We start from the raw sequence: 14,229 nt of genomic DNA, 5'->3' as shown, positions 1-14,229 counted from the left end.
TTTAGTTAGATTCTTTTTAAAGTGGTGAAGAGTGCAGGACTTTAGAAATATAAACATTTCTCTATTAAAAATGGCAAAATTTAGTACTATGACACTATGAAAGCTTACAGTACAGTTTATCAATTCTATGTTAAGATTCAGCATCAATATGGTGTCTGAACAATCTCAGAGCTACATTCTGCCTAATTAAGCAGTATCAACATGTCCTGATGTCACTTTCTGTGCAAAATGTATTCCCATATTAATGTGGCTATAACTGCATGAGCAGTTCTCATGTTTGTTTATCATCCCTGTGACTTTTTGCAACTGGTTTCTCTGTTTAGTGATAGCCTAGCTAAAAATAAGCTTGTTATGTAAAAGCAAAATAACTTTATCCTAAACTTTATTCTGGGTCTTGGACATAGTTCAGTGACATGATCTGCAGAACTACACACCAACCATTCCCATGAACTGTTTAAAGAGGAAACCAAAGGAAAAATCCAAATCGAAGACACTCACTGTTATAGTATCTTTAATTTATCTTGTGTTTTACAGAAGTCTGAACGGATTAAAAAGCACCTCCTTTCCCATCACGTTCCTTACAGTTGGTAAAATATAATCAATGAGCAAATGTACGTGAACAGCTTGAGGATCTGCATCTTGCAAGGATTTCACAGACCAATCAATCAAAAGCCAAATTTCTTGTAGTTTTTACAATCTTGTTTTAATACAATGGTAAATCCATTCCGATTGTAAACCTGTCCAGTCACATCTCCCCAGAACACTTTGCAAAATCCAGTGTTGATTAGCAAACTAGTTAGCTTTGGCACGGAGCTGTGCTCTCTTGCCTGTGACAGCCTGGAAACCAGTTTTGATGCTGGCGACGGAGCAGCGAGAGTGGCAGGTCTCACACTGCAAGAAATATAATCTGGTGTCCTTCTGTAGGATTGTGTCTGGTGACCGACACGTATGACAGGTGACATACTCCTCTGCAGAAAAGGAATTAAGTTGCAGTTAAAGTAACGCATCATCAGTGAACAAGTCACCACTTTTTCAGCCTTGAGTTTAACAGTTGTCTTGAAAAGCTGTTCAAATGCATCTAAAAACTTAGAAGTGGCTTACTATGAAAACCACAGAGGTCGAGGCAACCTAAAAATTCCCCCTAGTTCCCAGGTTAATAAAGACTCAGTTTCATATGGTACATTATGCACTGACACTGATTATTTTTAAAATAATAACAACAGGTTAAGATTTCCCACTGGCATTCCATAACTTCCTCTGCTGAAACAGCACTCCCAGACATCAGCAACTCTTGTACAGACACAGCACTAAAGCACTATTGTTGGTACGTATCATCCGTGAGTCCTTTGACCCGTCAGTGACACACACACTGTATTTGTTAATTAACGTGTACGACAAACTTTAAAATTAACAATTACTGTTATTTTCCATAGTCCTCAAAGCCAAGAGGTTAAAGTCAGATGAAAACAAGCAATTCTCAAATGCTCTTACAGTTTACCTTGGTATGTTTTAGTGCCAGGACAGAGTACGACCTATGTGCTTATAACCACGGTAGAACCACCTGTATTTGCATTACTCCATTACAAAGCTGCAGCAAAGTTGTAGCTTCTTAGGACAGAATCTCCACAGCATGCACACACATGTGGGCCGTACACAGGCCACTGGTCATCAAAAGGGGTCAGAGAAATCTGTAGTGGAAAAGGGAGTTATACTTACTGATATATCTTCTCAAGACATTTTCTATCTGTTTTTGCTGGAATCTTCCTTTGATTACAAGTTGGTTGTTACCATCTATTGAGCCACTAATTTAAAAGAAAAATTAATTATTTGATTTGCAGAAGACGTCAAGCATTAAAACAAGTCAGGAACATGATGCAAGATAATGATGCATTCTTCAAGATAAGCCAGAATCACTTTGCGGAAAAAAAAAAAGCAAAATTCTGAAGGCACTTAAAAACCTACAGGAAGTTTTGCCCAAGCAGAACCCTCAGTGCAGTAACTGCAAACTCCAGAGATCAGCCTCACAGTTAAGCTACCCAACCAGAAGAACTTTACAGAATTCAGAATTAACTAACACCTGCTTATCTCACAGAAGTGACCAAGACAGCTCCCTAGGAAGGTGTAATATAACTGGTAAGATCCTCTTCTAGCCATTCTGATGTCGTAAGTTGAAATGTTTTTTCACATTATGATTTCTAAGTTTATGTCATCTGGAGCTGAAGAGACTCCAAAGCCCAATCAAATGGGCATTTGTTATCTACATGTTGCAATTAGACTCCTTGATTCTCTACATCTACATAGAACAACGTTGTAGTCTACAAGAGAGAAATGAACAGACAACCAGAAAGTACAGCACCACAGCACGAGATCTTCAATAGGAGGCATACAAGATGAACACTGTTTATGCTGAGACAGGTGGATTTAACTGCAACAGTGGACAGAATAACTAGGTACAGGCCCACAAGACTTGCCATCCGGCAGTCAGGCATCCTCTCTTCCCCAGCTATCTATCATCTGCCTTAGGTGGATACAAGCCACAGAGCCACCCTCATCAATTGTGACAAACTGCTCTGCTATTAGAGCATCTCTGAGAAAGGTCCCAAATGGGGAATTCAAACCCATATCCAGACTGTTCCCTGGGACTTAACAGTCACCCTCTGTACCTCTTCCCTAAGACAGACTCTCCTCAATCACCCAGCACAGCACCTATGTGCAGGGAAGAAAAGCCTGATGTTCAAGCACATACATACAGACCTGAACCCAAAAATTTTATTTTTGGTCAACGTCAACTATGTTGCCACTGCACCCTACATGCACAAGCACATACATAGCCCAGTAGCCTTACCTTGTACCCAATTCCGCCAACAAAAATGCCAGGAGATGTTTTGGCTGACGATGTAATCTAAAAATAAAGTAAGGATATGTTTAACCTTCCCCCTTCAGAGAAATTTGATATTTATACAGGACTGGCAGGCTAAAACAATCTTAAATTACCAAGTTTAACAGGGGGCAGTGCCAGAGAGTCTGCACCAAAGAGCATAAGCAGACAATGACCAAGGACAAAAGAAAGCTGAACTGTCCACAAAAAAACCCCATCATCCTCCCCCACACCAAACTCACAACTACAGCAACTATTGAAAATATGTTTTCTATTTCAGATTTTCCACTCTTATTCTCACATCCCCACTGCCATTCTCTGAAAAAAAAAAAAAAAAATGTTACTAGCTACCATTAAAAATTCACATTAGTATACTACCCAGATCCTCAGTATGATTTCGTCAGGGCTGTTTTCTGGCACACTTAGGAAACAAATCAGATATGCATTCCCAGAAGTGCCCACAAAGAACAGAACTGCCTTCACAAGAAATAATTAAGACATAGAAAGCACTGCAGAAAACAGCATCAAAAAAAATTACTGAACTCTATACCATTTACCAAGGGAGTAGTATTTGTAGTCTGCTCAAATTAGAAAGAACTTTCCTCAACCCCCACCCAAGACTTGCGAATAAATACCACTGGTGACCTAACGACAGACTTGACAAAAGCCAGTGAGCTCACAAAAGGTTTAGTTTCAGTCCATAAGGCCCATGTAGCAAGCCAACCATTTTCCTAACTTAAGTTTAAGACATTATCTCAATAAATCATCTTCATAAATATCTGCTCACAGAGAAACGCAAAGGAAATGAGCAGTATGATTGACATAGCTTCCAGTTTTCTGGCAAAAGACTGGCTTCTGGTTTGCCAGTCTTTTGCCAGAAAACATGCAATCAACAGAACAGCCAACAGCACAGAAGAGTGCATTCATCTGCTACTCCTGGGAAATCTCCAGAGAAAAAAACTTACAATTTGCAGATATCTGTAAAGTTGACAAAAGATGTTTTCTTGGTCCCTACTCTTACAACCTGTGGAGGCTTCATGACAAATTTTCGCTTTTCTCCAGCTACCATATCAGGGTTTTTTTCCCGCATGATGTTAAATACTCTATTGAGCAACTGCAAAAAAAGGGATTCACATCAACATGAATGTCTTGCATTTCTCAAATGAAGTACATCACCTCTAAAAACAACTTGAAACAGTGCTCACAATGAATACTAGACCATCTTTGCCCATTAGCATTTCCTGATATGCTTTTGAACACACACTTAAAAAAAAAAGTTCTAATAAATGCAAAATACAAAAGCTGTTTTCCCAAGGGTTTACTTCATAATCTACAAGTACCTCAGCCTATTTGCAGAGGTGTTGTAACTAGCACTAATAGTGCCCTCTATGAAAATTAACTGTGATAGATGTGCTTTGTTAATTTTCTGTTCATTAGCTTCTAACTACAAGTCCTTTAATTTTAAGTTAGAAATAGGACATAAGAGCATAAGGCTCTGCTCTCCTGATGCACATCAACATGGAAAGTACTTTTAAAAAGGTCTTTTGAACATTACCTCATCGTATGTGTAGTCCCTTTCTGAGCCTGCCCACGCAGGTCCTGACTGAAGGCTAAAAGAAATTCCATCATCTTTTTTGCTATCTTCATCCTCAAAAGCTGTAAAGAAAGTTGTTTGGGATCCATTAAGAAGATAAACGTTCTTTAACCTCATGCTTATGCTATTTCTAAAAAGTACATCAACGAAAATTCCACTAAGATGTGGACACAAGTCTTCTCTGCTTGTCTGCCTATAAGAACACCAACACTTCTGGCAAATTTATACAGTGCTTTTATAGAACATTTTTCTGATAAACAGTATAGCGGTAAAGGGAACAAAATGGATTTTGAAACCAACAAGGCACTTGAACAGAACTTATTTACCTACAACAAGAACTACATTTCACTTTCAACATCTCATTGACTTAGGTTATACTTTTACCTTCATCCTTCTCCATTATCTCGTCTTCATCTGGAAACTTCACATTCTTTTTTTTCTTCTTTTTATTGCCCAGCATGATATCAAGGTCATCTTCAGGTTCTACTGCCTCTGGCACATCTCCTTCAATTTTCAAGTCCTGCAAAGAAATAATAAGACTATAGTTTACGGTATGAAACACGAATCTCCGCTGCACAGCATTAGAAATAATACTGGTAGCACACTATGCTAGATGAATACTAGTAATATCCACCACAATCCTGAAACATAACAGATAAGAATGGAACTAATGTATGTTGAAGAGAGCACTGCACTATTACCATGAAGCAGGGCTAGATTTTTATCTTCTGGGTCTAACTTCTGGCTGGTCAAGAACAAGGTCATGCTACACTTACCTAAAGGATTCAGTCATTTTATGGCATACAGGAACAAAACACCCTACATGCCAGACAATAACGTAAGGCAAAGCTGTGCTACCTGCAGCTAGTCCAATTTGTTATCACAATTCTGCACGTGTAGAGAACACACAGCAAGCATTTTGCCTGACTGGGGCAGATCAGAGGGACATTTACTTCCCCAAAAGGCAGAATCTAAAGAAGAGGTTTACACGTAACATTTCTCCATCCCTTTGCTCTCTGGGCTTGCCAGTTACACTGATACATGATACAAAACCACAACTTGGAATAAAATAATAAATATAAAAAACTTAAATAAAACAGTAACCAATCATTTCTGAAGAAAACACCAGAGTAAAACCAGATTTCTTAGCAGATATATACCCTTTATTGGTAGGACTGGCCTTTAGAGGACTATTCTGTGCGTAGCTTCTGACATCCATTTACTTCTCTCACCCCAAAAGATAGTTAACCCTCATGCTAGTCAAACCTTACTACAGACTGCAGGGTTACTTGCTCATTGTGCAGAGCAGTTAGATTTTTTTTCACTTCTAGGCAAAAAGCCCTGCAGGAGCATCATCTTCAGCAGAACCTACTATATTTGAAAGACACAGTGAAGCATAACTTTCATTATTAACTGCACTAAGACACAATGACAGACTCAGAACAGCTCCTACACTTGCCAATCCCAAGAAAACAAAAGCAAAAAAGTTTTCAGCCGGACCAGATGGCCTAGTTGCATAAACAAACCTTTACGCCTTCTTCTGCTTCATCTATATCAAATATCTTTTTTGTTTTTTTCTTCTTTTTCTTTTGATTGAAGAAGTTTAAATCATCCAGGTCATCTGTTGCATCTAAAAAACAAAGGATTGCCAGGAGAAGTATAACTGTAGAAACAGTTTAGACATTAAGATTTCTAAATTACATCCAAATCTTCAAAGATATAAGCAATGATTCGTAGCTCCTATAGATATCCTTCAGATTTTAAAGAGGTCATGCTTCTCTACCCTCAAATACCTCAGTACTATTTTACAGTTTCTGCATGTTCTAACAGCATTTTCTTATTTTTTAAGTGCTTAATCTTTCCTTCTGCTGTACACGAGAAAGTAGCCACTTCTGTGATTATAGTAGATGCTTAAAAAAAAAAAAAGAGAAGAGAACTGAAGGAGGAAGATATACTTTCTTTGGTCTACTGCACGAGCCAATTGCATCAACAAACTGGATTTAAGTTAACAGCATTCCCTGAATCAGGTCATCTTGAAATGACATTGGCCTCAACTTAAAAAGCAAGGTTATACACACAATCACAAGCTTATTTCCTGAAAGACTCCAAAGAACACTCTAGTTACCGCATTCGCAATTGTCCAAGAACCAGAAACCCTTTTAACCATATTTCTGTTATTCATACTATTGCTTAATTGTTCAAATGAAAACCAGCCATAATTGTGGAATTATTGCAACAACTGCATGTGGAGGATTTAAAACGTCATGCTAACAACTTTAGGGATTCTCTTTTAATTGCCTCACACAAAAAACTCTGAGTCAGGAAACTGGAATTTACTTAAGCCACTAGTAGCTTGCTGGATGTCTGTGAACATGGTTTCAAGCAGGAGGGAAATACACCCTCCAAATAGGCAGCAATTACTCCCAAGCCTCTAAAACTAGGGACTTAGCATTACACACCGTGAGGCCAAATTTGTGAAATGGGGCTTGTAGTCTCAAAATACAGAAGGACTACCTTTGAAAGGTCATCTACATGGATTCACTTTACCTTTCTTCCTGCTGTCTTCTTCATCTGCTTCAACATCTTTGTCTTCTGTTGGCTCTGGTTCAACTTCTTTTGTTTCTGATTGCTGAGTCTCTTCTGCTTGTGTATCCCCTCCTTCCTCATCCAACATAAAGGGCTTCTTTTTCTTCTTCTTCTTCTTGCTCATAGTGGGATCGAAAATCATCTGTAAAAGTCAAGAGTTCCTTAGCAGCATAATAATCACCTACCATTTAATATTTATAACACCTTTAAGTTTCCCTCAACATTCCTTCAGTTACCCAAACTGTTCCTTGGCTTCGATCTCAACTAGGGATTTTTCTAGATCCGTAAGAATGTAATCCTGAATCAATAGCTAAATCAAAAATAGCTGAATCAAAAGAGCTATTACATGGGCTTCTTTAAAAACATCAAAGATCTTGTCCCAAGACATAACCGATGTGACCAATTACAAGAGCAGACTACTTGACAGTTTTGAGTTTCTGCTACTTTTCCTACCATGTATGTATTAGCTGAAAATAGGTTAAAGCTGTGAATCTCTGACAGACTACCAGCTACTTCTCCATTTTATTATCATTATGGACTCAAACTTTGAAGTAAGACTAGATGAAGCAATCACTGTACCACTCAGTATCAGAAAAAAAAATAAAAATTAAGCACACTTATACCACAGAGCCTGATTCCGGGTCAGTTACTTTGTACTTCCATTTGTGAGACATTAACTGCCAGATATAGTAAAGAGCAAGATTTACCAACAACTCTCTTGACAAGAATGCTCTGGACTAGGGAGAAACCTAGAAGGGGCTGATGATACAGCTCTCACCAGTGTGAAATAGCAAAGGTTTTGTCCTTTTCCCTCACAGGTGGGAAACTGAATTCAGAGACCAAGCGATTAAAAGCTGTTAATGAGTTCTTTAGCCAGAGAAGAAGCTTAATTCACCTAGTCTGACTGTGAAGAAGGCACTAACCCCAAGACTCACTTTTAACCTATTCATCACCTGCAGACCCAAAATACTTAATAACATGAGCTCTTCAGTTTTCCAACACAGGAATGCTCTTACTTTTTTCACTTAAGATGCAAGTTTGACATCGCAGCTACTGGTCAGTTGTGTAACATACATCTGGCCATATTTTCACACCATAGTGTATGTTTAACACATCAATTTTAGACCCTTAATAAGACTCTCAATTTTTTCTTATCTAGTAATTGAAGTGTGTTCTCACAGATAGTTAAAATTCAGCATCATGAATACCCTCACTCACGAAAACATCACCTCTTCATCAACGGAGCAATTCTCCAACTTCTTCTGTTACACCCTACAAGTTTGGCAGTTTCCCTCCCTCCACGAAGCAATCTTTTCCTTGCACTTCTCATTCTCCCATACGATATTCTTGTGATATTCTTCCGATTTTCTGGAACTTACATGTTTCATAAAGGCTCTATTAAAGGCAGTAAACTGCAGATATGGGTGTTTGAAGCACAGCATCACAAAAAAGCATCCATGTGTATGGGACACTGGAGCTTGAGGCTTTTGAACTGCTGAAGAGCATCTTTAGATGTGCACTCTACACTAGAACAATATTCAAAAAGTTCTGCCAGAGGGCTTCCCTCTAATGCTTAGACACACACACGTATGAATCATGCTCCTGTAATGCACAGTAATCAAAGAATGCGCACAACCAGTTACACTGTCTGCTGGCTTCCTCTTGTAATCTCCACAGTCTGCTGAAATAGAAGGAAAGCTGCCTGCATCGGCAAGAGCACACAGCTCCGGGAACAAGCACATGAACACCATTTTCAAGATCATGACTCATTTCAATGAGGAAGCTCTGCAAGACTCTTCAGAGTTTTCTTTCTTCTCACATGATTAAGCAAACATAAGATTATGCTTAGATCAGGTGTAGTAATTTCTAAGAAGGAACCAGCCTATCTGCCCCAAACCACTCTTTGCAAAGAAAAAGGCATCCTTCATCCTGAACAACCATGAAGCATATCTTGTGTCTACAAGAGACAGAATGTGTCTTCACTAGTACCACAATAAACTGAAGTTAACACACAACGACAATTTCTGAATGCAGAAGATTGTTTTAATGCTGAAGAAAAAAATGTAGCTGGCCTTGAACAGAGCACTGCTCTGAAGGTCCACTCCATCCAGTCAGGTCAAACCTAAGACCTAGCCATAACGTGCTAACTGGTCTCAGGAAACTAATGTAAGAGTTCCACAACCCGAGAAGGAGGTCTATGCCTGAAATATTTTGTTCAAGGGCTTCAACAAAAACTAAGGAGGAGTCTTAGGTCACAGACACTTTAACAAATCATGAGATAAACTAACCAGCCTGATAAGCAGGCTATTCTGCATTTTGCCTGAGCTAGAGATTTCAGAAGTTTCTTCATTCCTTTTCTCTATTCAGTATGTTTGATTAGTCAAAGCATTATGATACCATTTCAGCACTGAAAAACTCTACAAAGTTGCAGGCCCTCTACTGAAGGAACTGTAGCCCCCAGCCCAAATATGCTTCTCCTGTGTAGAAATGGTTATAAATTTCCATCCTGTTGCTGCTCTCAGAGCCAAATTGCCATACGGGGTTTTCTCTTCTGTAGATCACACAGGTCTTTCTCACATCCAGCTCCATATATCCATTCCTTATTTCAAATGCCTACGCAGTCAAAATCCCAACTCACAGAAAATGAACAAGTGAAAGAATAGAGGGGGAAAAAAAATAAAATAAAATCTAAGCCTCATAGTGCAAATGCAACTCTCAAGACAGAAGCCAACTTTAAGCTGCTGTGACAGTGGCAAATGCTGGGGATTCTAACAGAGGTCACAAATAAATCCCATTTCGTTACTCTGAATACACACATGGATGTTTACAAAACACACAGCAACTCTGCACTGATAAAGTTAGTTCAGGTATCCTTACACTACACTGAGTTGATGTCTACAATGGATTGCAAAATTATTAATACCAATCTGCACCTAAACCCTCTGGCTGCTCAAAACACAGCATTCACTAATATTATTTCCTGAAGCTTCATAAAACTACAGGGACAGCAGAACTTTTAGATATCTAGGAGGATTATATATACAGTAGGATTCTTAATAAAGGAAATAGATAATGGACTGCTTCCCCTTGCCAACAGGGCCTGTGTTGCCTCTGCTGTGCCACAGGGCAGCACTCAGGCAGTAGATGTTTCTACCACAGAGTTTCATTTTGTATACAGCTCTAAAAACGTTAAGCTACAGTCTAATGCAACAAAACAAAGTTTTGTAACACCTATACCAGTTTAAGGTGCAAATTTGTCTTCACCCTTCTCAACTTGATAGGATCATTGGCTTTAAAAAGTTTCACCAACTTTACATCGGTAACAAATTATTTGGCTTCTAACAACCAGATATACAGAAGTTCTGGAAGGTGTGCACTCACACATTCTCACAAATACACTAGCCAGAAGATCTAACAGTGACAGTCCAACTGTAATATCTACTACCATTTTTATTCTGTGTCAGTCTGCGACGTAAAGCAATCCAGAGATGTAACTTTACAAGATATTCCTGATATCACCTCAACGCCAGAACAAACGCATTAGACAAGAAAAATAATTTTACTGACACTTAAACTAAATACAAATTGGGGAACTCTAGATGAACTGCTCTATGGTCCTATGATCACCTGAGACAGAAAGCATCTGATGCAAGGATTCCCGGGTCTTAATTTCTGGAACCAGAGTACAACCTAGACATTAGAACTGCAGTTCCAAGGACACGATTAGGCATAAAAACGCAGTACAATCATTCTAGATGTTAAAGTAGCTGCATAAGTCAGTCCTGGCTATCATTAAAATAATTAGTAACTACATTAGTTCTCCTGTATTACGCAGGACAAATTATGACTTGCTGTCTCGGAGGCTAGAGTGATTGCTTTGCTCAGGAGGAAACCAGCCACACTGGTATTTTAAACAACACCAGAAAGAAGACCGAAAGCAGCCATCTCATGGATTCAGCCAAGCTATAGAATCATCCATCAGGGTGCTTATAACCTCATACACATAAAGCTTTCCTCTTCCCCACGAGGGCAACTGAAATGAGGTTAGTAAAGGTGCCAACACACGGCATCTACAACACCTGAAAAATTTCTTTGAGACAGATGTATCTACCTCCCTGGAAGTGTGCCTAAACAAACACCATCGGGTTCAGAAAAAACAGTTACCATTTGTTAAGATGTAGCTATTTAGCTCTCGTGGTTAAAAGACAAGATATTAAAGGTCCAGAAAGAGAGAGCAGTAAGTATACTGACTAAACGAAAGCACGAAACACGATGGAGAAGGGGGTGGGGGGAAACCTGCCTTCCTTCCCGGCCCTCCCTCTGCCAGAGGCGGGCGCCGGCAGAACACGGGGAGCTCCAGCCGAGCTTTAGGCCTTCCCACCGTACGCGGAACCAGGCGGGACTCCACGGCGCGCAGAGGCCGGGAAGGCTCCCGGGAAGGCGCCAGCGCCCGCGGCCCGGCCTCCGCCCACCGCACCCAGAGCCGGCCGCGGGCCCCCCCTGCTCAGGGACGGCGGCGAGCGCGGCAGGGGCCGGGGCCGCCCGGCGGGTCCGCAGGACCCACACGCCGCCGCCCGCCCGAGCACCGAGGCGCCGGCTCTGCCCCAGGGCGGAGGCCCCGCTCGCCGCCCGGCGCAGGCCTCGGGCCCGGTCTCCCACATGGCGGCGGCCCCGGCCGCGGCGCAGGCCTCGAACCCGGCTTCCCCGAGGGCGGCGGCCGCCGGGTCTCACCTCGTCGCCCGACATGGCTGCAGCCGCGCGCGGAGCGGAGCGAGAGAAGGGCGGAGCGGCGGGCGCTCAGGGACGCGGTCAGCCGGTACCCACGACCGCCGCGCTCGCCTCTTGCATCAGCGCTCCCCTCCCCCGCAGCGCCGCGCCGTGCTCCCCTGCGCCTGCGCAGTCCCACCACGCATGCGCGCCCCGCCGCGGCGCCTCGCGGGAGTTGTCGTTTCCGGAGCTGCGCCTGCGCCGCTGGGCGGGAGTCGTGAGGCGGCGGCGGGCGGGAACCGGGCGGGGGGGAGCGGGGCGGCCCCTCTCTCTCTCCCTGCCTCCCTCCACCGCCGGGGCTGATACCCGGGTTGGTGCCTGTCGGGCGCAGCCCTCTTCCTCTCGGCATTCCCGAGCTGCCCCAGGCGGCTCCAATGGGCCCCGCCCCGCCCGGGTTCGTTTCGCCGTGGAAGGGCCTGCGGAGCAACCGGGTAGCGGCCGCCGCGATCGTTGCTGGTGGCGTGAGGCGGGGGGAACCGCGGCAGGACCCCGCGAACTGCCCTGAAGGCGTCCTCGGTGTTCACAGGGCGCTTCTTCCCGGGGTTTATTGGAACCAGAAGAGCAGCGTTTCTTTCCCAGGTTTATTTATTGCGCGCAAAAGCATGAAGCGAGTAGGAGGAATACATACCAGGAAATGACAGGGCTGAGGCACAGGGGAGGGAGAGAACTGATCAAAGGAGGGGAGAAACGCAGTACTGCTTTGTCCTTCAGTTAGAAAGCAGAGCTTCCTTCCTCCCCCGGAATGGCAGGCTGCCGTAGGAAAGGAGCTCTGGAGAGCGTCTGTCCGACCTGCTTGCTCATGCAGAGTCAGAACAGGTTGCTCAGGACCTTGCCCTGCTGGGTTTTGAACATCTCCAAGCATGGAGACACCACAATCTCTTTGGGCAACCTGTTCCACCATCTTCACAACAGAAACGTTTTCTCTATGTTTAAGTAGAATTTCCTGTATTTCAACCGGTGACTGCTGCCCCTTGTCCTGTCTCCCAGAAGGGTCTGGCTCCATCTTGTTTACCCCGTCTATATACACATTGGTACGATCGCCTGAGCCTTCTCTACAGGTTTAACAATCCAGGCTCACAGCTCCTCCTCGTATGTCAGATGCTCCAATCCCTTAGTCCTTGTCCCTCGTTCCATTTCCCTAATTCTAGCTAATCAAAGAACATGGCACTAATACACAACAGAATTACTTACCAGGAAGTCCGCACTGAAATTCTGCCTCCCAACCAATTCTTCAAAATTAAAAGGTCATCCATTTCATGCGAGATTTAGTGTTAAAGCAGGCACAGCCATCAGCCCAAACAGTGTTACAGGGTGTTTTAGATTTTAGTATTTCCAGACCATTTGCATTTTTGGAGTCCCATAACTTCCTATTATGTGTTGTAAACTTGTACTATTCTTGTTACACTAGTGGGAGATTATGCACACTGTATCATTTCACTTTTTAATCACCTTCAAGAAAAGACTGCCTATCTTTTCTGTCCTTGGTCTTCCCATCTACCTTTCTTGCTTGCCCCAGTTGAAAATGAGGACACCCAGCACACTCCATGCAAAGCCATCAGTTTGGAGATACAGTAGGCACCAGGACAGGATCAGTTTTAGCTTTTCCCAGTATGACTAAAATATTTTTCCTTTCTTGCTTCAGTACTGCCACATTTCCCTGGGTATTTGCAGCATTTGTGTCTCTGTCACTCGCTGTTACATCAAAGGGGTACCATGGATTTCCAGGTACTGCAGGCAGCTGCTATTTAACACTGTTGATAAACTGAGCAGACACACTTAGTGTTGCTGTAACACTGAAGATGGTCTCCCACCAAATTATTCTACCTTCTTTTGCTGCAAGCATTTGCTTCAACGTCCCTGTCACATCAGACTGTTCGCACCAAAGCACTTTTCATTGGCATGAAGGCAGAGCACGTGGGTCACTAAGGACTGCGCCTGCACTGGCCTACCCACAGCCCAACGCCCACCTCACTTCCCAGCGCTCACCTGGACCAAAAATCCTTTTTAGCCTTATAAAAATAACAATATTTTTTATATCACCCCCAATTACCTTTGTCCAAGCTGTTCTTAACAACCACCATGGACAGAGATTCTCTCTGCAGCCTGTTCAAGTGCCTGACAAAAAAAATTTCTTCATCTTCCTGCTGTGACTTAATCCAATGCCTGTTGTAGTGTCCCCTGAGGACACAGAAATTCACTGTTCTCTGTGTGACAACCCACGGGCCTTTCGAATATCGCTGTGCCCTTTCTTGTCGTCTTTTTCAAAAGATGCAAATCCAGCCCCTCCGACCTTTCTCACGAGATCAAATTTTTTGTTCTCATTTTCGTTGCTATCTTCTGCACTTCACTTACTCATGTACGTATTTCTTAAGTGCAGTGCCCAGTACTGGGCATAGTACTTTCA

General features: G+C 42.6%; 1 protein-coding gene and 1 long non-coding RNA gene across 3 annotated transcripts in view; one reads left to right on the top strand and one right to left on the bottom strand.

Annotated features, from left to right (window-relative positions):
• Window positions 1-494: 494 nt before the first annotated feature.
• On the bottom strand, window positions 495-11,951 carry EIF2S2 (eukaryotic translation initiation factor 2 subunit beta). The gene is made up of 9 exons (XM_075769022.1): window positions 11,790-11,951; window positions 7,020-7,200; window positions 5,999-6,102; window positions 4,857-4,992; window positions 4,434-4,534; window positions 3,844-3,992; window positions 2,846-2,902; window positions 1,717-1,802; window positions 495-968 (listed from the first exon to the last, which is right to left on the bottom strand). The coding sequence occupies exons 1-9, from the start codon at window positions 11,802-11,804 to the stop codon at window positions 793-795; spliced, it is 1,005 nt and encodes a 334-aa protein (XP_075625137.1). The 5' UTR covers window positions 11,805-11,951; the 3' UTR covers window positions 495-792.
• Window positions 11,952-12,125: 174 nt separating this feature from the next.
• Window positions 12,126-14,229, top strand: part of LOC142604174 (uncharacterized) — a 44,466-nt gene continuing 42,362 nt past the window's right edge. For both annotated transcript variants that reach the window (XR_012838064.1, XR_012838065.1), the window contains exon 1: window positions 12,126-12,404. This is a non-coding gene — a long non-coding RNA (uncharacterized LOC142604174). The remainder of the gene's footprint in view (window positions 12,405-14,229) is intronic.

Source organism: Balearica regulorum, chromosome 16, assembly GCF_011004875.1.
Source record: "Balearica regulorum gibbericeps isolate bBalReg1 chromosome 16, bBalReg1.pri, whole genome shotgun sequence".
Taxonomy (NCBI): domain Eukaryota; kingdom Metazoa; phylum Chordata; class Aves; order Gruiformes; family Gruidae; genus Balearica; species Balearica regulorum.
Note: the sequence above shows the minus strand (reverse complement) of the source record. Positions and strands in the feature narration are given on the sequence as shown.